The sequence below is a fragment of the Mugil cephalus genome, chromosome 4 (genome assembly GCF_022458985.1).
Source record: "Mugil cephalus isolate CIBA_MC_2020 chromosome 4, CIBA_Mcephalus_1.1, whole genome shotgun sequence".
In the NCBI taxonomy this organism is placed as follows: Eukaryota; Metazoa; Chordata; class Actinopteri; order Mugiliformes; family Mugilidae; genus Mugil; species Mugil cephalus.
In genome coordinates, this window is record NC_061773.1 from 15,350,714 (window position 1) to 15,375,063 (window position 24,350).

The 24,350-nt window shown below is 40.6% G+C and overlaps 3 protein-coding genes across 4 annotated transcripts; 2 read left to right on the forward strand and 1 right to left on the reverse strand.

The window, feature by feature from the left end:
• Positions 1–430: 430 nt before the first annotated feature.
• appl1 (adaptor protein, phosphotyrosine interaction, PH domain and leucine zipper containing 1) lies at positions 431–13,137 on the forward strand. The gene is made up of 22 exons (XM_047583839.1): positions 431–677; positions 1,683–1,781; positions 1,864–1,923; positions 2,859–2,930; positions 3,075–3,162; positions 3,539–3,580; positions 4,937–4,995; positions 5,661–5,807; positions 5,911–5,993; positions 6,096–6,257; positions 7,038–7,226; positions 7,596–7,638; positions 7,741–7,797; positions 7,889–7,980; positions 8,084–8,263; positions 8,480–8,532; positions 8,855–9,029; positions 9,640–9,676; positions 9,765–9,905; positions 9,989–10,039; positions 10,126–10,215; positions 10,477–13,137. Exons 1-22 carry the CDS (start codon positions 624–626, stop codon positions 10,627–10,629), a joined length of 2,127 nt encoding a protein of 708 aa, XP_047439795.1. The 5' UTR covers positions 431–623; the 3' UTR covers positions 10,630–13,137.
• On the reverse strand, positions 12,551–16,006 carry LOC125007195 (ADP-ribosylation factor 4-like). Its single transcript, XM_047583843.1, has 6 exons — positions 15,768–16,006; positions 14,955–15,035; positions 14,749–14,858; positions 14,591–14,662; positions 14,232–14,354; positions 12,551–13,994 (listed from the first exon to the last, which is right to left on the reverse strand). Exons 1-6 carry the CDS (start codon positions 15,832–15,834, stop codon positions 13,908–13,910), a joined length of 540 nt encoding a protein of 179 aa, XP_047439799.1. The 5' UTR covers positions 15,835–16,006; the 3' UTR covers positions 12,551–13,907.
• A 3,572-nt stretch (positions 16,007–19,578) lies between these two features.
• On the forward strand, positions 19,579–23,774 carry LOC125007194 (C-reactive protein-like). 2 transcript variants are annotated; one of them, XM_047583841.1, is made up of 5 exons: positions 19,579–19,822; positions 20,962–21,162; positions 21,934–22,232; positions 22,722–22,849; positions 23,375–23,774. In XM_047583841.1, the coding sequence occupies exons 1-5, from the start codon at positions 19,723–19,725 to the stop codon at positions 23,568–23,570; spliced, it is 924 nt and encodes a 307-aa protein (XP_047439797.1). In that variant the 5' UTR covers positions 19,579–19,722; the 3' UTR covers positions 23,571–23,774. The 2 variants fall into 2 exon arrangements, with proteins under 2 accessions (XP_047439797.1, XP_047439798.1); XM_047583842.1 differs by having other exon boundaries at positions 20,962–21,134; positions 21,930–22,232.
• Positions 23,775–24,350: the final 576 nt, after the last annotated feature.

Below are 24,350 nucleotides of genomic sequence, written 5' to 3' on the forward strand. Positions count from 1 at the left end.
TATTTGAAATTTAAACAAACAACGCGACTGAATGGAAACTGGAGATTACATGAACAAAACAAAGTAGCATTTCTCTGATGATTTATTAATTTACTGAAATAATCTTTCGTTTAATATTTTCTTATAATCTTGTTCACACTGCCCAGTCATTGAGGGAGGAACATTTACATATATATATATGTACATCTATAACAAAATAGTTGTTGACTTGTTAAAGTAATAAGGCTCAAAAGTTGTACATGTTACAAAAACTGGGTCAATCCGACAAAAAAAAAGTCTAAAGTCCAAAATGTTATAGCCAAACATAAAGTATTTGCATTTTTCACGGGGACCATTCTCCATTTTGGCTCTGAGTTGTCTGCGGGTGCAGTGACACGGCGATCCTCGTCAGAACCAAAATGGCGCCAGTTTCCCTTTAAACAATAAACCAATGACATTCCTGGCCGTTTCCCCTCTCCAATCAAACTCCAGATAGAGGGTGGGACACGTGGACGTGGGAGGAGTTGTTTTGGGGTGTTGTGAATTCTTGTAGCCAAGAAATCTTGAGTGGGAGTTGCCGGACCGATTTCTTTTTGCGTTTTGTCCGTCGATTCGCAGCGAATCTCAGCGCGCCAGCCCCAGCTATGCCCGGGATAGAGAAGCTACCGATAGAGGAGACGCTGGAGGACAGTCCCCAGGTAGCAACTCTCCGTGCGTCTGTCTGTCTGTCTCATCTGGAGGCTTCAGCTGGCATGCTAACATCGGCCAGGCTAACAGTCTTTTGTAGGCTACCTCCAGCGGCCCCGTGGCCACAGCTGTCAAGCACACAGCTGTATTCAGTATCAGCGAGGTCGTGACCGTATCGATCAGCTGGTGGGAGATGCTTGGTGGTAAAACGCCAAACGGAGGCGCACAAATCAGCGCTGCTTAGCACAGATATGAATAGTTAGCTTGCTACTTCCTTAGCTTTCTGGCTAGTCGTTTCGCCTCCCTGTAATGATCTCACTTATTCGTGTAGCACAGCAGCGATTTCGCGTTGCTTCTGTCTCTTATCGTCAGATGCATATGTATGTACGTATATATTCAGGGCCGGAGGCTGTAGATGTGTTGAAACAAAGCTCCTCACACTTCCCTGCAGCAACACCGGGACACAACACCTGCCGTAACGTCACGTAACTGGGCGTGGTTTGAGTCGCCTGTCTGCATGGTGCACGGTGCAGATGCAGGTGCAGAAACAGGGGTTGATATTGGTTCTTTGTGTTGGTTTTAGCCTGACACTGTCTGTCTTGATTGTAAAGTCAACGCTCTAAGTTAATTGTGGGATTTCCTTTCCAGCCATAACATTACGACCTCTAACAGGGTGATGTGGATAGCACTTGTTTATCTGCTTCAATCCTGCTTCTGTGTGATGTGCTGGACAAACAAGTCCGATATGCAGCTAACGTCTCGGTGCTAGATACCGCAGCACTCCTCCAGAGGTCGGTCTAGAAGAGTCTGCGCTTACACGATATTACTCAGCTAGTCATAACGTTATGACTGATCGATGTGTGGAACACACCTTGACGACAAGTGGCAGTGAATTTACATAGAAGTCAGTTACACAAGACGTCATTTGAGGCCATAACTCATTTCAGTTTTATTGTCAAGTCAGATGATGAATCAGTGGCTTTATTTTCACCGGTTTTATTTTGCTTCCTGTACAGACTCGCTCTCTGCTGGGAGTGTTTGAGGAGGACACTGCTGCCATCTCCAACTACTGTGCGCAGCTGTACCAGGCCATGCAGAGGATTTACGATGCACAGGTACCAGCAGCGTTGCACGTGTGTGTCGAGTCCTATTCTGGATCAATATCTGCTGCAGAACTTATTCTGTTTTGTCTTTCAGAATGAGCTCAGTGCTGCAACACACCTGACCTCTAGACTGCTGAAAGAGTACGACAAACAGGTTGGCCAATTCAAACTACCCACTAACAGCCCTGTCATAGCTCAAGCTTTAGCACAGAGGTGAATTTAAGTCAGTCGCCATTATTGAATTGATTGTTTTAGACCATTAAGGAATCTGGAAGGTTAACTGAGGAGGTTTGGAGATACAGATATGACCCGTGCTTGGAGAAATTCAGAAGAAAATATTTTGGTGAAGGTCTCAGTAGCCGTTGTTGAAAGTGAAGCAGGAAGTCGAAACAAAAATTAGCCCGACTGGTAAAAAAAGGACACAGCTCTAACTAGTGTTTGGATGGCGTAGTTACAGAGTGAGCCAGACGGACAAGCTAACATGTATAAATGTCTCACACCAGTGGAGGGTCTGTGCGTAGGTCAGCGCGGTACTATAAATTAGGCTTTACAAACTACACACTGTTGGCTTCTTCCAACAACGAGAATGATTCAAGAATGTGTCATTCACCAGTGATGCAGCATCATGGTTAAGACTACCACAGGCTTATACAGAACCATTTAGCAGCAGTCACTAAACGTAAAAACAGCATCCATTAGCGCTGTGATGCTAACTGTTAGCTTTCCAGCGTGATCCATTCAACAATATAGCCCTAGTTTTAGCTATAGTTGTACACACCTTCATAATATCAACCAACCTATGTTAAACTAAGCATCAGCTTATTCCTACTAGCTACCAGCCTTATTAAACAGGCCACACGGTGTTACCAACGTAACAGCAATGAATAAAAGAGTCTTATCACTCCAGCCATTACCCTTTTAACAGAAGACACTGGTTTTATCTGTTACCTCACACACATCTGGCTTCACTCCACCTCTGGTTATATGTTACACTGTTAGATTAGACTGTCAGACACACTGACAGTTACACACACTCTCTAGTTATTATTATCTAATCCGTTCATCTGCGTTTTTTTCTGTTGTCTGCAGCGTTTTCCTCTAGGTGGCGACGATGAGGTGATGAGTTCTACCCTGCAGCAGTTTGCGAAAGTCATAGATGAGGTGAGAGAACAATCGAGACGCGTCCACTCGTAGCCATGTTTACTTGATTAAACATTCTGATCAGAAATTTACTTTACAAAAAAAATAAATAAAATTAGTGTTAGGATCCCCGTCCATTAACGCCCCCTCTTCTTCTGTTTCCAGTTGAGCTCCTGTCATGCTGTGTTGTCCACCCAGCTCGCAGACGCCATGATGTTTCCCATCACTCAGTTTAAAGAGAGAGACCTGAAGGGTAGGACACACGCCCTCTCTGATATTTCTCACATCAGACACTAACCTGTGCTTTGTTGTTGACAAAACACTCACTGCACGTGGACGGATAATATTTCAGCCAAGTGTGACTCTTCAACACGTCTTTAAGATTTTCCAGTGTGCCCACTGACGCTGGAGTCAGGAGGCCAAGTCAAAGCTTTCCACACCAAACTAGGAAGAACATCCGGTCTTATTCACATTTGTCAATATTCCTCTGGTGGACGTGAGGAGCCCAAATATGGGAAAACAGCCCAAGCAAAAAATTGGTTTCACTATCGTGGTGTTTCCATAACAGAAGTATCAACATAAATCCACCGCAATGTGTTTTTTTTCTCTCTCTCTCTGTCTCTTTCCAGAAATCCTCACACTCAAAGAAGTCTTCCAGATATCCAGTGATGGTGAGTTAATGCAGCGAATTATTAAATCTTTTCATTTCTTTACCGCTAACATTTCCTCCAAGCCCTCGTAGTCATCTTACAGGATCTGCCCACTCGTAGCTTCTGTTGTGACATTTATACGGTTCCTATCGTGGCTTCATATTCACCTTCAGTCTGGTTGTTGAAATAATGTTTGCCTGTTATCTGCTTGTTGTTTGGATGTAAAGTTATAATCAACAAGCATCTTATTCTAATTTCTGACAACTTAATATAATTTTCTGGCAAATAACCAGAGTGCAGGTTTATACAAGTTTTCCATTTAATTTTTATTAGGAATCACATGTCAACACTGTTGCACACAAAAATATTCATCACATCGTTACTCATTTTGACCCAGTGCTCCATTTTCTTTCTTTTCACCTCAACAGAGCATTTTTAAACACATGAACATGGGGTGTTTTCTACGCTAATAATACATGAAAATAAAAAATTGTATAAATCTCATTTAAAAAAAAAAGAGAGACCTAAACAAAAGCAGGGTGGAGATAAACATTTTCCATTTTGGATTGCTGAAGTCTCATTGAGAAAGTGATTCTTTTAATCACAAATATATCATAGATGATATCATACCATTCATCTATACTTGGGATTTCAGGTTTAAGTCATGATATACAAATAGATTTCACCAGATTTATTCCTTTAATATTTGTAAAAAAAAAAAAAAAGAAAAGAAAAAAAACAGAAAAGGTAGGATTTTCTTGTTAAAGGCAAAAAGTTAAACCGTGTTAAAACGCGTTTCCACATTCGTCCTCAGCCAGCACTTGAGGTTTGATCTCAGTTTCTCTCTAAAATAAACACCACAATGCAGCTGCATTCTCTAATAATAAGAATAAGAAGTTAGAAGTTTTTGTTGTCGTTGTCTGGTTAAAAAAAAAATAAAAACAAGAACATAAGAAAATGCAGGTCTGTAAATGACTAATGTCAGAGCAGAGATCAATAAAAAAATTAACAGTAACTTAACACGTGTGGTTTCAGTGAGTGAGAATCACTTCACAGCTTGTTTCAAAATAGGTGTCATATCCCCAAGTCAGCTTTTCGTGGTTCTGGTACAACAGTGGGCCGAGACCTATTAGAGACAGTAGCTGTAATAATTCTCTACTGCACCACACGGTGTCGCTGTGTTTATTTACATAGAGAAAAAACTGAGATCAGATCTAAATTGGTGGCTCAGGACCTATGTGGAGATGCTGTTTAATGGCACTCTTAATGAAGTATTACATTCTCTGACTTGTGTTACTGTTAAAAAATAAAAAATAAATAAATTTACTATTTTTACAATTAAAAATAAGTCTTTTGTTTGTCTGTTTCTGTCTTCAGATCACGACGCAGCTATTCACAGATACAGTCGTCTATCCAAGAAGAGAGACAACGACAAGGTAACGTCTCCAGTGACAGAAACACTTATCACTTTTTTTTCATTCATCACTTCAACAAGTCGGTAAATTGTTGTTTTACAGGTTAGTTACTACTTCTGTTATTTTCTGCAACCTTTTCTCACAAGAACCTGACAGTTTGTTTCCATGGATAGCAGAAATAAAGCTCTGAAACGTTGGTTTAATTAGTGTTGATTTCATCCCATCTATAGTTGGTTATGGTTGCAGTTAATTGGAATTTAATTGCTAAGTCCTGTCTCACATTTTCTTGTAATTATTTTAAATTACAGTCACAAAATTAAGTAGAAAATATTAGAAAAGTACGATATGGGCTAATAAATAAAACTTTACCAACTTGTGGTTCATTTAGTTTTTAGATTAATTACACTGATTTCCTTCCGAGCAGCCATTTCATATTGTTTTATATAAAATCAGCTCTCAGAGACGTGGAATATTTTTGTTGTTCAATATTGAGTTTGTGTGAAGACACAACTGCAGAGCTGTGAAGGTTTCAAGACTTCTCTAGTATCTGCGGCAACCTGAAAGCTTCCTGGGAGGAACATGGTTTGCAGGAAAATGTGCAAATGCAAATATCCTGATGAAATGAAGTTATCTCAGGAGATAATGTCATGTGCTTCTTCCTGGATTAAGAGTCGTGTGCGTTGCAGGTGCGGGCGGAGGTGGTGGAGGACGTCTACACCTCCCGCAAGAAGCAGCACCAGACCATGATGCACTACTTTTGCTCCCTCAACACGCTGCAGTACAAGAAGAAGACGGCTCTGCTGGAGCCACTGCTGGGCTACATGCAGGCGCAGGTACCAACACAGTCCGTAAACGTCCCTGTTCGCGTAGAGACACGCGTCACACTCGTCGTGTGGCACTCGATGTTTGGCTGCATCTTTGTTCTCTTCTGTTCAGATCAGTTTCTTTAAGCTGGGCTCAGAAAACCTCACCCAGCAGTGGGAGGACTTCCTGGGAACCATCGGAACCAGCGTCCAGAAGTAAGAGTCCTACGTCCACCGCCGTCCTCCCGGAAGTTCGTCCTCAGACTGACAACACGGTCTGATTTTCATGTGATTGTGTGTGTGTGTGTGTGTGTGCAGTGTGCGTCGGGAGATGGAGCAGGAGGTGGGGCAGATGCAGGAGACCATCCAGCAAATGGAGAGGTCATGTGATCCCCTTTACGCGCCATGTGACCCTGACCCCGCCTACTCACCTGTGTGCCGCAGCTTGACCAGAAAGCAGGGCTACCTGCACATCCGCAAGTAGGGCACAAAAACACACTCAAGATTTCACTAATATTTCCATTTGTTTTTCATCTCAAATCTTGTGCGAGAATTTATTTATTGTTTGCATTTGTGCATGCGGGGCGACACCTAAACATCCATCTATAATTGAATCTATATCACTTTATATTTATACCACTTTTCTTACAGGTCACAAGAGTTCACTCATGAAATACGCACAGGAACTTGGTCAATGGTTAAAAAAAAGTGGCAAATAAAATTAACAATTGATTTTCATACCCTGTACATTGCTTTAAATTTATTTATTTAAATAAATTTTATTTATTTATTACAAATTTTAGGATTTTGCTCATCCCTTCTCTCAGTAATCATAACTTTAGTACTGATTAAGTCAACAGCTGAGCACTAAAGGAATTCTGTGAAGTACAAGTCATGTCTGTAATTTGCAAATTAAAAATTACCCTGTTGACTTTAAGCTGGGGTCAGAAAATGGCTCGTACCTTCCTGTTTCAGGTTCTCACTGGACTAAGATTACCAGAGGTCACCAAGTTAAAACTAGTCCCCGGGGCTTTAGTCTATGGTTGAAATGTCCTGTTTTAACAGACAATAAAATAACACTAAAATAATTACACAAACAATCCGCTGTAATCATCCATCACCCACTTCCTGCATCACCTTTGACGTCTTCTGTGGTTTAGATAAACTGATGTTTATTTAACTGCGTGGGGCTCAGCTGTGTTGTGGCTGTGTTTGTGTTAAAGTTGACGTTGATGTTAACGCAGCTCTTCCGTCTCGCAGTAAGACGGGCCTGGTGTCGTCGTCCTGGGAGCGTCAGTACTTCTTCACTCAGGGCGGAAACCTGATGCACCAGGGCCGAGGCGAGGTGGCGGGCGGTCTGGTCACAGACCTTGACAACTGCTCCGTCATGGCCGTCGACTCTGACGACCGCAGATTCTGCTTCCAGGTCACTTCCTTCGATGGCAAAAAGTGAGAGCTCTTTTTTTTTTTTTTTTTTTTTTTTTTTCAGACCTGGAAAAACTCATCTCAGTTTTAAGTTTAAGGTACTCTGTTTTCAGATAAACACCAACATCATCAGGATGTTAACAGCTAATACGCAGAATCATCCCTGTGGAGTAGGAGGTCTTTAATGTGACTCGGGTCTCATTGCATGTACACAGCGCTAAATAAATGAAGTCAAATGTCTCCTCAGTGTGTTCTGGATGCGTTCACACCTGTGCTTAAAGCTGGGGCTAATGAAAGACATGAACAGGGTCTCAGACGCTCTCGACATTTCAGGTTTTCAGATTTTTCTTTTTAGTATAAACATAACTTTTTTTTTGTTTCATGCTCCATCAGAGTCGTGACGCTACAGGCTGAGAGCAGGAAGGACTGTGAGGAGGTAAAACAGTTTTACCTCATGCAGAGTTGGCTGCTTTGTGTTGGCGGTTGTGTCCACTCACTCTATCTCTGCTCTTTCTTCTTCTTCTTCTTCCTCTTCTAGTGGATCGCCACCATCAACAACATCTCCAAGAGGATCTACCTGAGCGAGAACGCGGAGGTCTGTGTCCAACATCTCACAGGTCATAGTGGACGTTTCATATTTTATATTGGTTTTTATTTTACTGGGAGATCTGTCGTCCCATTGGCAGGAGGTGGCAGCCAGAGTCAACCAATCAGCCCTTGAAGCTGTGACGCCATCGCCGTCCTTCCAACAAAGACACGAGAGCATGAGGCCCAGCAGGTAGACTTACTTTTATACTTTACTAGATCCCACAACCGTAGATCTTAAAGCTTTAATGAGCATGTAACTGCTGTTGGCCAATTAGATTCTGTCTTAATTCCAGTAAAGGGCGAGCGGGTCGGGCGAGCAGCATCAGCTCTGTGGGCTCTGAGCCGTCACCTGCTCTCTCCGTGCTCTCATTGGACGCTCTGGTTGCCCCGGACACGCCCATCCAGTTTGACATCATTTCCCCCGTCAGCGAGGAGAACTCGGGACAGAGCAAGTCAGCGGCGCAGTCCGGCAGGTAGGTGTGCTTAAATAACATGAGTCTGGGCACATGCAGTCCTAAGTCTCCGAGGAAGGAGTTAAAGTCCACGTTATGTCTTTTGAAGAAATGGAAACACAATCGTGTGTGTGTGTGTGTGTGTGTGTGTGTGTGTGCGTGTGTGTGTGCGTGTGTGTGTGTGTGTGTGTGTGTGTGTGTGTGTGTGTGTGTGTGTGTGTGTGTGTGTGTCCACAGGAGGAGTAATCCGTTTGGAGAATCAGGGGACGGCGCATCAGAGGACAGTGAAGGTAACATCTGTCTTTCTGGACCATCATTGGTGTTAGCTGTTAGCACCTCAAGCTTTGTTTGATTCATGACAATGTCAGTGTAGGTGGAAGCGGTAGAAGTTTGTTTTCTTCCTGATTTTTGTCCAGAAAATATTTTCCTTTGCTTTCAACCCGTCAGTGTTTTTTAAAGTTTTCTTTTGGTCCAAAGAAAGTTGATTTTATTCCTTTTTTTGTAACACTTGGTAATTCACAGGGACCTGAGTGTATTAATCTTGATCCGTGTACATCTCCATGCTCTTTTAAGACGCCTATTAACAACTCAGTCTTCCTGACTTCCTTCCAGACTCGATCCTCCACCAGCTCTTCATCGTTCGCTTCCTGGGCTCCATGGAGGTGAGGACGGCCGAGTCGGTGGACGTCATCTCTGAGACCATGAGGCAGATCCTGGCCGCCAGAGCCATCCACAACATCTTCAGGATGACCGAGTCACACCTGCTGGTCACATGCGACTGCCTCAAGTAATCATGATGTGCAATCATTTGCGCCCCTCACAGTTCAAACACACAAATATTTTCACAGCATGATCATCTAGAATGAATGGGGCTTCTCTCAGCTAATAGCAGCTCTTCCTGTTTCCCATTTTAAACGATGAATATAGACTACTGCCACCTGCTGGTGAGAGGTCAGAATGCAAGAAAAGTGTAACTAGACTAGGGCCAGTCTGTCAAGTAAAATATTTAATTAATATTTAATTAATTAATAGAATTTAATCCCATTAATTGTGTATTATCTTAATTAGTTTTCATGCATTTCTCATCATGGTACTGTATAAATATAGGTTTGGTTTAAACCAGTGCATATTAGAAATATTGCAACAATTGAACAGATTTAACATAATATAAAAACAGAAAAAATAATCATACATTTTTAAAAATAAAATGTTGATAAAATGTGGGAGTGACAGTTCAAACTATGTACAGCAGGCGTTTAAAATAGATTAAAAAAGGAAACTAGCGTCTATATATTGTGCATTAATGTACAGTTCTTGTTTGGGAATCTACAAATGTTGGATGCAACGATCTGTCCTTGTCAAACACTTAATATCAACATGTGTGTTTTTATTCTCAGGCTCATTGACCCTCAAACACAAGTCACTCGACTCAGGGTAAGACGTGGTCCCACTTTCTCCGTGTGTCTCGAGGTTTAAGCGTCCTCTCGTCTTCTCTGACCCGGTGTCCTCTGTCCCGTTGCAGTTCCCTCTCTCCAGCGTGGTTCAGTGTTCGTCCCATCAGGACAACAAGCGGCTGTTCGGTTTCGTCCTGCATTCGACAGGCGGACGGGGCGACGCCCGAGCGGTCTGCTACATCTTCGAGTCCAACAACGACGGAGAGAAGGTTTCTGTCCGTCGCTTTGCCTCACGTGTCTGTCCGACTCTCCGCTCCCGTCTCTGACCTTGTGTCTTCTCCGTGTGTTTCAGATCTGCGACAGCATCGGCCTCGCCAAGCAGATAGCCTTCCACTCTGAGATGGTGAGACTGAATCTGATTGTCTTACTGGCCGCTGTCACTGCTGCAGAGTTGTTGTGGATGTTTAGTTGTTTGCTTGTGTTGTGTAGGACCGTAAAGTGCTGGAGAAGAGGAAGGAGGAGGACAAGGCCAAAGAGAAGCAACAGGAGGAACTCAGCAAGCAAAGACAGATAGAGAAGGTGAACTTTAATTAAACATAACTAATGACCTGAGTGATTCGGACACCGTTAACCCCTCCCTGCTCCTCATCTCAACCCGGCACACACGAGAAGATCAGTCTATCTCCAGTCCATTCACGCTCACACCTACGACTAATTTAGAATCACCAATCAAAAAAATCTTATACATCTTATCATTTATATCTTCTACACCCCATAGTACTGGGTTCATTTCATTTAATTTCTAGCCTGAGTGTCTTTTTCCCTCTGTTTGACTGACAGGATCTGGAGGAGCAGAGTCGCCTGATTGCTGCCTCCACTCGTCCCGCCAACCCGCCCGCCCCTGACGGACAGTTCCTGGTCCTTAGCAACAGCCAATCAGAGGACAGCGATGCTGGGGAGGAGGGGAAGAAGAAGGGTGAGTCTGAAGCCTAGCGACCCTCAGAGGACTCATGTTTTACCTCCCGGACAAGTCCCAGCTCAGGAATCAGAGCAAGAGAACATCAACCAACCACCCGCCCGCCCGCCCGGGATGCCTGGGGACCGGAAAACATGCGCTTCCTCTGTGCTTAAACAAACAAACCTAACGCACCCTCGCTATAAGAGGAGGAGCGGACTTGGACTTTTCAGTGTGTAAAAGACGCTTCTTTTATATCGGCTCCACTATCAAGAGAAGACGTTAAACATAGATTAACCTGTAAGTTTCCGTTTTTTATTTGGGTTTTTATAAGAAGAGCAAACAACGGCGACGCACGATAAAAAAAAAAAAAGCAGGAGAACAAGAACCAGGACGTGATGGAGACGTCAGCAGTATCAACACGTCTTGCTCAATTGCAGCAGGGCAGCTCCGCTTCTCACCCGTGTTTAATGATGCTCTTAAGAGGAAGGAAGACGCCTTCCTGTTACTGCCAGTCACTGGTTTCCATTCATCACAGATTAGAGGTTAATTACTCGATTAATTCATCAACAGAGGATTAATAACCGATTAACAGCCATGTTTCAGGTAAAAACGCCAAATATGTACCAAGAAGCTTCTTTTTGTTTGAGGAATGTGCTTTTTTTATTTTGCAAAGAGACGGGAAATCACGTGGGAGGGAGTGGACGACACGCATCAGAGGGCACGCACGCCCAAGTTTCTTTCTTGAACTTTTACTGTTTCTAGAGAAATGAGGTCACACTGTTCAGACGCCACAACGACGAAGAGTTTGATGATGTGATTAATTGTCAGATGGTTTAAATAAAAGCTGCAGAAGTGCATGACGGTGACCACTTAAATCTGAGAGGATGTGAGAGCAGATCGGAGGGAGAATGAAGCGACTGCGCGGATGTTAAATTTCATCCATGTTGTTGCGTTTTGGTCCAGAGAACGACAGCATCAGCTAAAGTCGGAGACTCAAACTGAGACGTCTCAGGGACTCAAGACTTTCATTTTAAAATCTAATAAAGACCAAAAACAATCTAATATACTAAAAATATCTGATAAAAACGCTAAGAGGTAATACGACAGAATATTTACGACACTATTTTAACAACACTAACCAGAAGTTAAGTTGGTTACATCTGTTTTTTTAAGTCTATTGTCCAGGAGACAGTTGAGTTAGAGGTTGATGGAAAAACATTGAAGTTGTTTTATCAATTTAAAATATTACACTGAGGAAAGAATAAATCTGTAGTCGCTCCATTAACGACACCTGCTTCCTCCATCAGGTCGTCATTTGGCCAAAACACGTCCAGAAAGTTTCTTTCTCTTTCACTCGATTTGACTCGTGATTTCTGCTTTTTTCTAACCTGCTGCATAACAGTGAAATTGTTTTAACAGTTGCCGAGAATGAAACTGAACTCCAGTTGTTTTAACGCTCCTCTCTGATTTAGCGAAAAAGTTCTGTAACTAAAACCAACGTTGGAGGAAAGGTTCATGCTTCTGTTCGTCTCAGTAATAGAAACACACTCACAAACCAAATCATTAGGTACGCTAGTGAAGGTGATCTGATACAGGAGTCCTGGTCTAAATCTGGTCTTTACCTTTACTAACACAGATTTTTCGTTACTGCTTGTTCTAAAATGTGTATCATGACCTCATCTAAGGCACGATGGCGGTCTTCAAAACAAACCCACAGCTCTCCCAGTTATTTGAAACCAATGCTGAATACCAGAATGAGGATGAGATTTAGTTACATTATAATGAGCTCACCAATGTACCTAATGAACTGGCAACTGAGCGTAGTTTGGTTCAAGCTAGCGTTTAGTGTGTTTAATCCAGAATGCCTTCCACATCGTTTTATAGGAAATTTAATGCACTAAAAAGATGGATTCGAAAAAATCTTAAAGGTTTTTTTTTTTTTTTTTTTTTTTTAATTAATGTTTCTTCTTTTATTTATTTCTGTATTGTGCCCAGAGCCAAAATGGCCACCAGGGAGAAACGTAATTGGTTGTGAAAATACAAATGACTAGTTGCGTGACAGTGAGGATCATGTATGTGTGTTGAACTGAGCACACATTTCATAAAGATCTGCAGTTTGACAAAGGAGACTTCAGCTTTCTTATTCAACCAACAACCTACGAGGACATGTCTCATCTAGTGTTAAACGACGTGTCGTAAAAATGGTTTTTCATGTTTTTGATTGATTTTATTGTAGAAAAATAAGCTTTGTTTTCAGTGTTGTGGGCGTGTTGGGATGTCTCTTTGTGTGTGGGGACGTTAGAGGTTTGGAAAAGCCTGAAACACACCAGGTGATGGTTTCATTTTTGCTTGTTTGTTTTTTGGGAAGCTGTTCTCCTGCTGTAACCAAGTGAAGGACTCGTGCTGAAGGAGCTGCACTTTACCAAGAAAATTAAAAAAAAAAAAAAGTTTTAGAGAGCTGTAAATATGTTTCAGTGATCAATGTTCCAGTGTCATGACTAATAATGAGAGGCTTTTCGGGGATAAATAAAGAACTAACTCCACCCGCCTGAGTCCGTCAGTTTGGCTTAATTCAATGTTTTATTTGTAAAAGACAAATCTGTAAATTTTAATTGTCAGGATAAACTATTTTTACTCCCTCATGAATAACAAATACTAGTCTTTCTCCTTTTCCATTTTTAGTCATTTCCAATTTCTCAAATTACTGCAGGTGAATAACAATCTTTACATTTTTACCTAAAGCAACTCGTTCCTGTGATGTGTTGCCACTGATCATGTGATTCATTCAATTAAGTTAAATTCCCACAAATTTGAAACCACTGACTTTTTCTAGAATAAAATCAGATAAAGTAAATACAAATTTAAAGTAACTCACCATGATAACATAAACTTGTACCATTTGAATTTATTAAATTCAATCAAATCAATTCGATACAAAAGGCAGAAACTGGACACCATAGTAACTTTATTATAAAACTAATCACTATTTAATATAAATATACATTTATTTAAGATTTAATACATGAAAAATAAAATGATGACAATCATTCCACAAACGGGAAACAAAGTGCAAAATGATAACAAATGAAAAGGATCAGTGCAGTTGAAAATTAAAATCTGTTAAACGGTGCTTTTAAGAACCAAAAACTGAACCAGATTCTTCTGAGAGATGGATGAGATGAGATGGAGAGGATTTAACAGCTCGCGTCTCCTTCCTGATTCATCGGCTCCGCTCACAGACGACCAGATGGAGGCGTTCAAGGACCGAGCAGATACCAGGGTAAAGCACAGCGCTCGATGAATGAATTGGCCTCTAATGTTTGAGGATCTGGTTGGAGAGCCAGTCCAGACCCTCGGCCAGACCGGTACCACTGACGGCACACGAGGCCTGGACGAACCACTGCAGAGACACACGGGCAGGAAAAAAAAAAAATAAACGGACTAAATAAAATGATTGGATCAGATACATCTGTTCACATTAAAACATCAATCAGAGCAGGAGTTTATTGACAAAGCGGTTCTGCTGCTGAGGAGAATCAAATCTACGAGAAACTGAACAGGAGAAGGAGAAGAAGGAGAAGGAGAGGGGTGAGGAGAATGAGGGAAAAGTGGAGAAATGGAGGAGAAGCGACCTCACCGGCTGTGAGACTCCTGACAGGCGGAGGCCCTCTGCGACTTCACTGACTGACATGGCTCTGGGTAAATCCTGTTTGTTGGCAAAGACCAGTATGGCCACGCCCCTCAGCTGGTCCTCCTCCAGCTGTGACACAACCAGGTGAGTTTAACCAATCAGTGAGGACTTTGTCAGAGATAATTAACAGATAAACAACGTATTAAAGTAGTGGTGTCAGCTCATTGTTTCTGTTATTCAGCCTAGTCCACCGACTAAAATCTCATATTTTTAGGAAAATGCGACAATTCAAACCTGATGCTGAACTTCCATGAAGACACGACTATATTAGAAAGTTTCTACTCAGTTAAGAGGAGTGGACTCACCATCCTGTGCAGCTCGTCTGCAGCCTCTTTAAGCCTCTCGTTGTCGTTGCTGTCCACCACAAATATCAAGCCCTAACGAACAAGCACAGGAAACATGTTTAAACGGCCTCCTTCCTCACACCGAATCCTGAGTGTAGCATCGGCAGCAGTGATGTCACCTGTGTGTTGGCGAAGTAGTGTCTCCAGAGAGGTCTGATCACAGTCTGACCACCGACATCCCAAACTGTGAAACTGATGTTCTTGTAATCCACTGTCTCCACATTGAACCCTGCAGCACACAGAAGCATATTTATTTATGTTATGATTGTTATATCACTTTATGATTTCCTGGTACCACAAACAGACAGAGGTTAGAAACACCGACCCAGAGTCGGGATGGTGGTGACGACCTCGGCCAGCTTCAGTTTGTACAGCAGGGTGGTTTTACCTGCGGCGTCCAGACCAACTGCAACAATACAAGCACACACTGACAATGTTATTACAAAAAATGATAATAATAATAATGATAATAATAATAATAATAATCATTTAGTTTGAGCTCAATGGAGTTGCTAACCTTATACTAACCTTATACTTGTTTCTAACAATCTGATTGGTTGTAAACTGACATAAATAACAATTTGTTTTAATTTTACTTGATTTCCTTGTATTTGTTTATTGTACATTAATATTTATTGAAGTCAGAATGAATCCAGGCAAAAGTACGACAAAAGTACATATTCACTTTCTATTTCTGTTTTACAAAATCTTCACATTACAGGATATAAAACAAGTGAATTTTATTCATTGTTTTATTTAATAAAAGACATATATAATCACAAAAAAAACACTAAAAGATATTTGTACATTAACCTAATATTTTCTCATTTTTTTATTTTTAAAACAACAAATGCGGCTGTCAGTATCTCAGCTCAACCTCCACTGAGAATTCAAGATCACTTTATTGATCCCCGCAGGAAAATTATTTATATACCAGACACAAGAATAAAAATAAAATAATCTAGAATAAAATAAGAATAAGGTATTAAAGAATTAAAAAAATGTACAGTCCAATTTACATGAGATATACAGACATTTTAGCCAAAGTGTCTCAGTGTGAGGTTAGATGAAGTGTCCTAGTATAAGGTTAGTAAAGTACTATATATAATAATGAAGTTAATTTAGAGTCAGAGCTCACCCATTAAAATCCTGACGGGTGTCTTGGAGATGAACCTGGAGAAGATTTGTGAGATGATGACGCCCATGTTTCCCCGTAGATATGTAGCCTGCTCCGGTACAAAGTTTCTGTGTGTCTCTGGCTCGGTGTGTGTCGGTGGTTTTTATAGCGGAGCGGGTTGTTGTGGTCTGACTGTGTGTTATCCATGTTGTCATCCCGGCTGCTGTCAGACCTGGACACGGTGGAAGAAGTGTCGACAACACCGGAAATAATACCGCTGCACCGGAATAAAAATAACAACACTTCCGCTAATCAGGTGTAGGTAAAAAGAAAAAAACAATCTCGGCAAAGCGGTATGCATTTATCGTCACCAATAGCACCGAGATATTTATTTATTTATTTATTTATTTTTATTTTTTTTAAATCTCTGTATGCTATTTCAGGTTGCACGAATGAGGCCACCTACAAGTTTGTGTGGTTTATTTGTAGTATATGCAGTCAGTGGGTTCATCCTTCGGAGCAGTCGCAGTTTTCGGCACAGTCTCTTCAAAGTCGCAACACTGACAACAACACTGTGTTTGTGTTGTTAAAAGAGAAAGTATTTCTCTACTCTTTACTTGTTAGTCCGAAACTGCAGCATTTTGTAGAAGCCCTCACAAGCGCTAGTTGTGTCTCAGAAGGTCGAGTTTTTTTTCAATCAGTATTGTATTTAGACCATTGTCCCTACATTTCAACCTTTCCTCTCGAAGTGCATTATTATTTATTTATTTTTTTGTCATGGGTGGCCTAATCTTCCGTACTTCCGTATCCAACAATGTAGCTTAGCAACGCTGACCCATAACGCTGACCAAGTTGTAGTTTTTACCTGTTACCATAAAGCCACGCCCAAACTATTTGATTGGTTCTGTAGATTTATGCTGGAGCATAATCAGTTCCCAATGGAGATTAAATAAAGTGGAAGTTGGTCTGGCTTCTAGGCTGCCTCTTTTTTTTTTTTTTTAACCGAGGGAAATTTTCATTTAAATAAATATTTTAAGACACAAAATATGAGCTACAACTTTCTAAAAGGCTGGCGTCTGTTCAATCACTTCCCAGCATGCAGGAAGACAGAAACCTGTATCAGGAAGGACCCGACCCACCCAGCACACACAGTGTTTGTCTCCCTCTGGTCTGGCAAGAGGCTGTGTATAATAAAGAGTAGGACCAACAAATTGAGGAACAGCTTCTTCCCAGAAACTGTAAGACTGTTAAACTCTGGTGATGCTGTGTGATTGCACAACTCAATTGTTTTGCACATTCAATTCCCTGCAGAAACTTGAACTATTCATGCTGCTCTGCTACCGTTACTCATGCTGCTTGTTGCCATTTCATCTTATGTATATATTTTTTTCTACCTTGCTTATATTATTTATAAAACAGTACTAGTATCATATACTGTACTGTGTCTATATTATATTTACTTAGTATCTATATATTATAGTTACTATGGTTACAATCTGGGACCTGACTGCGTAGGTCCCAGACAAATAAAAATCCTTGAATCTTTGAATCCTTATTGGCTTTTGAAATTCTTTGGGGCAAAAGGTTCAATTTCAAAGCCTTAAGTCTCTCCTGTGTTTTCGTCATGTTTTAGTTTTGTGTCGACTGTTTCTCAGCTCACATAAAAGCTTTTTAAAAGCCTTTCCACTCCAATTCAATTCTCACTGTGCGAAGATACTAAATCTTTCTGTTGTTACTTAGTACAAACACACAACATTCATGACAAAAAAACCACAGAGTTGCAATACAGTGTTGACGTGGCCTTTGCGCACAGATTGCGCAATGATAATAAAATCATTGGGGAGTGAGACATCACATCATCCTCTTTTGTTCCACAAATGGCTGACGCAGGAATTTACTGCACTTTTAGTTCCTTATCTGAGATGACGGGTCATAAACAAAGGGTCACAAAGAAATAGATATCAAGGAGATAATGTGAGTGTGGGAATCACTTTGAGCTGCAGGTCTTTTATGAAAGGCATGACATAATCAGAACTAATTCAGTGTCTTTGTCCCTCTGCACACTACACAGTGAATACAAACACTGTTATTATTAACAGTTATTTGATTATTATTCATCAAAAGTTATTATCTGTAATGCTTTCATGATATCAATCGCTATGATACTGTTTAAGGCCAGATTTCTTTGTGCATGCTTTGTTTGTTTTGTGGGAATTTTGTGATAGTTTTTGTGGAAGTTTGTGGTCATTTCGTGTTTGTCTCTGATGTACATTTTTTATGTTGTTTTGATGGCTTTTGGTAATTCTCTAGTATTTTTGCATTCGCTTGTGGTTGTTTTGTATGTTTTTGTGAGTTTTTCCGTAATTATTTCATTATTTATTTGTGGACGCTCGATACTAGCACCTTCCTGATGGATTATTTTTTAAAGTGAAGTGAAAGTTTGTCTAAGTTTCGACTTCAGATACATTAAACATGCTGCTGCAGCAATTTACATGGTTGCATACTGTTGTTAACTAGCACCTCTGCAAAAAACATTCAGTATGTTGACACGCACGTGGAAAAAACAAATTATTGCCGTAATCCGACTGAACAACGTAAGTGCACATAAATGTGTTACTCCAACTAATATCAGAGTTATCCTAATCAGAGAAGACAGATCATGGATTGGAAATAAATTTTCTCCAGCATGTATACGCCTCAATTGGACTTTAACTGGATATCGCATGTGCGCATGCTCCACAACCACTGCGCTGGTGTATGACACCGGAACAAAAACATCCAAGAAAGCCGGTCACAGAAGAAGAAGGTAAACAGATCCCCGAGTATCCGGTGCTTCTAGACGAAGTCGAGACGTAGGGAATGTTGACGTGGCGTCTTATAATTGGTTGGACAACAGGAAGAAGCGAAAGTGGAAGAGAGGTTAGCAGTTAGGTTGTTATCAAGGCAGAACAACTTATCAGTTTTGTTTTGCCCTTTTATTCTTTGGATAAATTGATAAAAGCTGTATTTCTATTTGATATTTTTCAGGATAAAACTTCTTAAAGGTGTACAGAAAAGAAGAAATGAATTTGATTCCACTATGGTTCATAAAATTAGTGTAATAACTCATCTATCAGACGATGTAGGTCAAACTTTGTGCAAAATTCGTCCACCGCCAACGACACAAAACTCTCCTCCGTCTCTCCTTCACTCTCATCCAGATCTCAGTGATCCATCACCTAGCGAAGCATGTACAGGTACACGCACACACACCGAGCTGGACAACATCCAATCAAAGATTGAAAATCCCGCCCGCTCGACAACGGCCAATCAAATTTATTTTCCTTTCTCGGGTAAACTCATGCGGCCACTCGTGGACACTCGGCGCGACAGACGGGACAAACGGCCATTTCTGTACACCTTTAAATCTTTTTACGCCTACTATACAAATTAATGGATTGATTAGGTAAATTGACCCTTAGGTGTGTGTGCGACAGACTGGCAACTCTGATGACAGCAACCCCCGCGACCTCAGTGAGGATAAACAGTAGCAGGAGATGAGATAATATAATATATAATATATGTGGTTGGATATATCACAAAGGAAGTCAACATTTTCTCCTCACAATTTGGGTCAGAAACAGGAACAAACACAATATTTTCGCAGTGAGGTCCTTGTCAAAGTCCCTACTGACACTTGTCCATTTTTGTTGCGTCTAACGCCAACTTTGCGGACAAAAAAATGTTCACTTTCTGTCTAATATACCCCACCCATGACTACTGTTTAGTGTTACAGGAACTCTGCCTGTGAGTGCTGTGAGTGCTGAGACAAAGATGGAAGCTTTTCCTGTCTCCCCGGGGAGGCTCCTGTGATGTGAAACGAAACTTAAAGTGCTCTGAATGAGGAACTGAAATCGGAGCGTAGCTTGGTCAGAAGGACAGCAGACGGGTCCACACTTCCACGCAGCGAGGACACGCGGACCCTGCAGTGAAGACGATGAAGATGAAGACCAAGCAGCTTTTGTTTCCCGTGGTGGTGGTGGTGGTGGTGGTGATGGTCACTACTACGACTACTGCATACCCAACAACTACACCAGGTAAACAGACGTTTGCAATGTTATTGTAACACATAAAATTGAAAGATTTAAAAAATTCTCACTTTAATATACACATTCACACTCATTCAATTGAATAAGGAGGTGTGTCCAAACACAGCAGCATTTTACTAAGGTAATATTTAGTATATTACCGCAGCTGATGAGTCATTGTGCTGGTTATTTTCACTATGGGCCGAACCCATGTTGTGACTGCAGAAATTCACAGACGATGGAGAATCCCTAGAAGGTCACCATATTTTCAGAGCCCAGCAGGCAAGGAAGTGAAAGTGTGCGCATATTCTGGGTGTTTTTGCATTTCTTATGTTTTGGGTCTTTGTGGCAATAGTGTGTTTCAGAATGACGGTGAGAACATACAAAACAACCACAAAATCTGTGATTGTTGGTGATTGTCTTCTTGGCCCTTGTGGTTATTTTGAGAATGTTGTCCGCTTCTGTGGTGTTGTTTGAATGTTTCTGTGATCATTTTGCGGTGGTTTGCATTTATTTATGATTGTATTGTGAGAAGTGACCGACCGATTATCGGTCACCGATATATCGGGGCGTATCGGTGAAATGTTTCGCCGATAGAAAAAAAAAAAACAAAGTCTGACATTTCACGGTGAGTTAGTTCATGAAACAAGCAACTGTAAACATGAAAACATCATTGGAACAACAATTATAGGCCACATTTCATTGCCCCTTTCAAAAGTGTCCTGGCCAAAATCTCCGGTGTAAAATAACTGCGAGGCAACTTTGCTATATCATCGCAGATTTTTTTGGGAGGGGGTGTTGATTGTTGTGGGTGGTCATTCGTTATTTTCTGTAAGTTGGTTCCTTATTATCTAGTTGTTTTGGATTTCTTTTTGGTTCCCTTGTATGAGTGTTTTGTGCACAAATCAGGCCTGTGAACATTGTAGAACGTAATGTAATGAAGAAACTCAAGGGTCTAAAGATTCCACAGCTCAAGAAAATCTCAACAAGAGTAAAACGGGAGTTGGAGGGCTCAGATATTGAGAGGTAACAGGAGACGTGGCCTCATCACCTGCTACTGGGGCAGAGTGACGAGGCCTTCACGGTGGAAGAGTAAGATTTCCTATCATGCTGACAGTGTTTTCGTTTCTCTGTGTTTCTTTCTTCAGGTTACCCTGCGCAGGATTTAAATGGGAAGATGTTCACTTTGAGTCTTTACAGAGGAGGAATAACTTTCTTTCCGCCTTACTATTCTTCACCCTCTTCAACCAGAGGATACTACACCACCACCCGTCCCTGGACCTCAGCGTATCCTACTACGTATCCTACTGCGTATCCTACTGCGTATCCTACTGCGCATCCTACTAGAGGTGAGTACATTCACAAACAAAATATTAAAAAGTGTTACCTGTGTCAGTGTCTTCTGGTTATTTTTTTTGTAAATGAGGGATGCAGATAAAATGATATTGTTTAGATGACTGTACATTAATGCTGCATTAATTGATCCTGATCACAAAGGGAATGACTTAAAGAACAACAGCCATGTGTCAAGTTAGTAAATTATATGTACAGTCACTTTATCATATTATTAATTAATTCTGTTTTACAGAGCAAATACAGAGAAATAAATAGTGGAAAAAGTAGCATGTTTTTCTCCATGTGTTTAAAATCAAGGAAAAATATAAAACCCCAAAATTGTGTTTTTAAAAAGGGGATTTTGTTTTGTCTTTTTTTGCAGTTCTTGTGATCATTTTGTGTTTGTTCATGTTCTCTGTTTTGCACTTCTAGTTTAATGGTTTCTTTTTCCTTTTGGGTCGAGTTTCGGTTTCTTTGAAAGTAGTTTTTTACGTTTTTGTGATTTTGTGTATGGTTGTTTTGTTTCTATTTCAGTTTTTGTCTTTTGCACGTCTTTTGTTAGCACGTTTCTGCGTCCAGAAATGAACACTGCTCCTTAAAGTAACTTAGTTTCTTAATTTATAGTTTAATGTGTTGTAATACGAATATTGATCACATCTGTCTTGGTGAACTGGTCATTAATTGGTTGACTGGTTAATACAATAGGAAAGATTTCACTGAAGAAGCTTTTATTTATTTAACTTTGGTGAAAATGTGAACCGACAGTCCCTCTGTGAACCCCACAGGTGTTTCCGTGTGTCTGCGCTATGTCACCGACTTTGATGGGGGTATGTCAGGTTCCACTTCATTGTTCACTCTGAGTCCGTCCACCAACCCTCTGCGTCTGACACTCAGTTCCACCGGCCTATATTCTTTGGCATTTAACGGTTACAGCAGCATGTACTTGAAACCCAGCATCCAAATCTGGCCAAGCAATGGACAGAGCATCTGGACCAGTGTCTGCGTGACGGTGGACTCGGCAAAGAACGTGGCCCAGGTGTTCAGCGGATCGAACATGAGCCCCAGGAAGCTGATTCCTTCTAAGGTGAGAACTGGAGCTGAAAATGTTTTTAAAACTATCTTCCTAATATTGTGAAGATCTCATTTGTCCCTCCAAAACAGTCCTCAGAGAATGGACATGGGCCTCCCGAGGGTGTCCTGTGGGCCCTGTGCATTGAGGGCAGAACATTTTGAACCTTCTATATATTCTTTTACCCTATTAAAGCGTAACTGCAGCTCCTCCACCATCTTCTCCTTGTGCTTTAAAATTTTTATGCAGCTCCCAAATGTTGAATTGGTGCCACCTGCTGTTCATCCCAATGAAGTGGTTCCTAATGTTCACATAATCGCAGCAGAAGAAACATTTTCTTTTACAGATTTTGGTTCATCTGTGAGGGTGGATGGAGGATTTCTGCAAATACTGATAAATGGATGTAGACATGCACAGAGCCACCTGTTTGTGTACATCTCATAACATAAAATCTGTGTGTGTGTGTGTGTGTGTGCGTGTGTGTGTGTGTGCGTGTGTGTTCAGTATGTATGGTCAGGTGAGCCTGTGATTGATTTAGCAGGTTTCAGTGGTCAGGTGACAGACATCCAGGTGTGGGATTATCCTCTCCGCTACAAAGAGGTCTTCTACTACTTGTCTCCAGGTTTCTTCGGGTACGACTTACAGACATTTTGACCTCTTTGGATTTGACTGCAAAATCAGTTTCCTGAAACAAGGTTTTAAGTGTGGATTTGTAACAATGAAATTTAGTTTGGTAGCTATTTTTAGTAACAGCTTGATGTCAGGTGTTTAAAAATATAATATATATAAATTATATACTTATTGTACTATACGAACATGGTAAATGCCTTAAAGGCACCAATGTCACCATAGATGGTGACTTAAACTTTTATTCACAGAAAAAAAAAAATCAAGAAGACATTTATGTAAATATCAGCTTCTCTTACGTTAATATTTCCATTCATTCTGCTTTAGACTTCTATATTTCACAGCGCACTCTGAGGTATTTTGACATGTCAGAGAAGCAGGGAAAAGAAGTGAAAGAGTTCTAGTTGCACAAACAATAAAACCTGGATTTTGTGACAGTTTTTTTTTTTGTTTTCACCATCTATGTTTTTTGCTTTTTGATAGTTTTCCCTTCGTCAAAGACCTGCCACTAACAAATTGTTTGTTTTTAGGCCAAACCCTGGGTCCGTCCTCACCTGGTCCAACATCAGGTTCTCCCTGAGAGGAGACACACTGATGGAGGACAGGTACGAGGTGCAGGCTAAAGAGCCGGGGGAGAGAGGCGAACGTCGCCTGAACAGGAAGAGGACGACCTTGATGTTTTCCAGTGTCAAGCAAAGCGATAAAGGGATAAAGGAAGTGGTTTAATGAAAACCTAAGATCAGCGTTAAAAGATAATTAAATCATAAATGAATTAAGGATCACACATTTGTCGACGCATTACATATAAACATTTAATCTGATAAAGGTGTGTGATTATATTTTCCACACTGTCTATATCTATATGCTAGTGTGCTAATTTTCACTAAATGCTTCTTTAATTTCGTGAGTCATTAAAAATAATAAAGCCTGCTTGACTGATTTGTTTATTTATTTAATTTTTTTTTTATCAAATTCTGTCTGTAATTGAACCTGATTATCTTTAGGAGAAAAGTTCAGCATTTTGCGTTTACTTGTTTCAATGTAGGAGATTTTTCTGTTTCGGATGAAGAGAAACTTAATTTGGCTTCACTCATTCTGAGGAAACAGAAGTTAAATTAACAGAGTGTTCAAACTACATCTTAAAGTTTTGCTCCACTCTCATTTTCATCATCGTGAAAATTTTCAACTGAAATAATATTTTTAGAAATTGCTGGTAAACATAGCGGAGCATAGTTAGCTAGTGTGTAATTATTACCCCAAGAATATTTTTAAAAATTTGCTAAGAAAGAATATACCAAGCTATTTGTTGTGAACCTATACTCCTTCAGATAATAAATAATAACTGCATTTTAATATTAACCCAAAAATATTCATTTCATCTTTACTGACATAGATGATACGTAGATAAAATTACTGAGTGCAAGCTAAGCTTTGCAAACATTTGCAACAGGCTAAAATATTTAAATGTGAACAAATCTTACTCTGGATAACTGTAGCGTATTTTTT

Excerpts from the sequence above, each read along its gene's own strand:
- appl1 (XM_047583839.1), top strand. The coding sequence starts at position 624 with ATGCCCGGGATAGAGAAGCTACCGATAGAGGAGACGCTGGAGGACAGT. Across the intron at positions 1,924-2,858 it reads TGAAAGAGTACGACAAACAG|CGTTTTCCTCTAGGTGGCGA; the intron begins GTTGGCCAATTC and ends TGTTGTCTGCAG. Across the intron at positions 4,996-5,660 it reads AGAAGAGAGACAACGACAAG|GTGCGGGCGGAGGTGGTGGA; the intron begins GTAACGTCTCCA and ends TGTGCGTTGCAG.
- LOC125007195 (XM_047583843.1), bottom strand. The coding sequence starts at position 15,834 with ATGGGCGTCATCATCTCACAAATCTTCTCCAGGTTCATCTCCAAGACA. Across the intron at positions 15,036-15,767 it reads ACCCGTCAGGATTTTAATGG|TTGGTCTGGACGCCGCAGGT; the intron begins GTGAGCTCTGAC and ends GTATTGTTGCAG. Across the intron at positions 14,355-14,590 it reads CAGACGAGCTGCACAGGATG|CTGGAGGAGGACCAGCTGAG; the intron begins GTGAGTCCACTC and ends GTTGTGTCACAG.
- LOC125007194 (XM_047583841.1), top strand. The coding sequence starts at position 19,723 with ATGAAGATGAAGACCAAGCAGCTTTTGTTTCCCGTGGTGGTGGTGGTG. Across the intron at positions 21,163-21,933 it reads TACTGCGCATCCTACTAGAG|GTGTTTCCGTGTGTCTGCGC; the intron begins GTGAGTACATTC and ends TGAACCCCACAG. Across the intron at positions 22,850-23,374 it reads TTGTCTCCAGGTTTCTTCGG|GCCAAACCCTGGGTCCGTCC; the intron begins GTACGACTTACA and ends GTTTGTTTTTAG.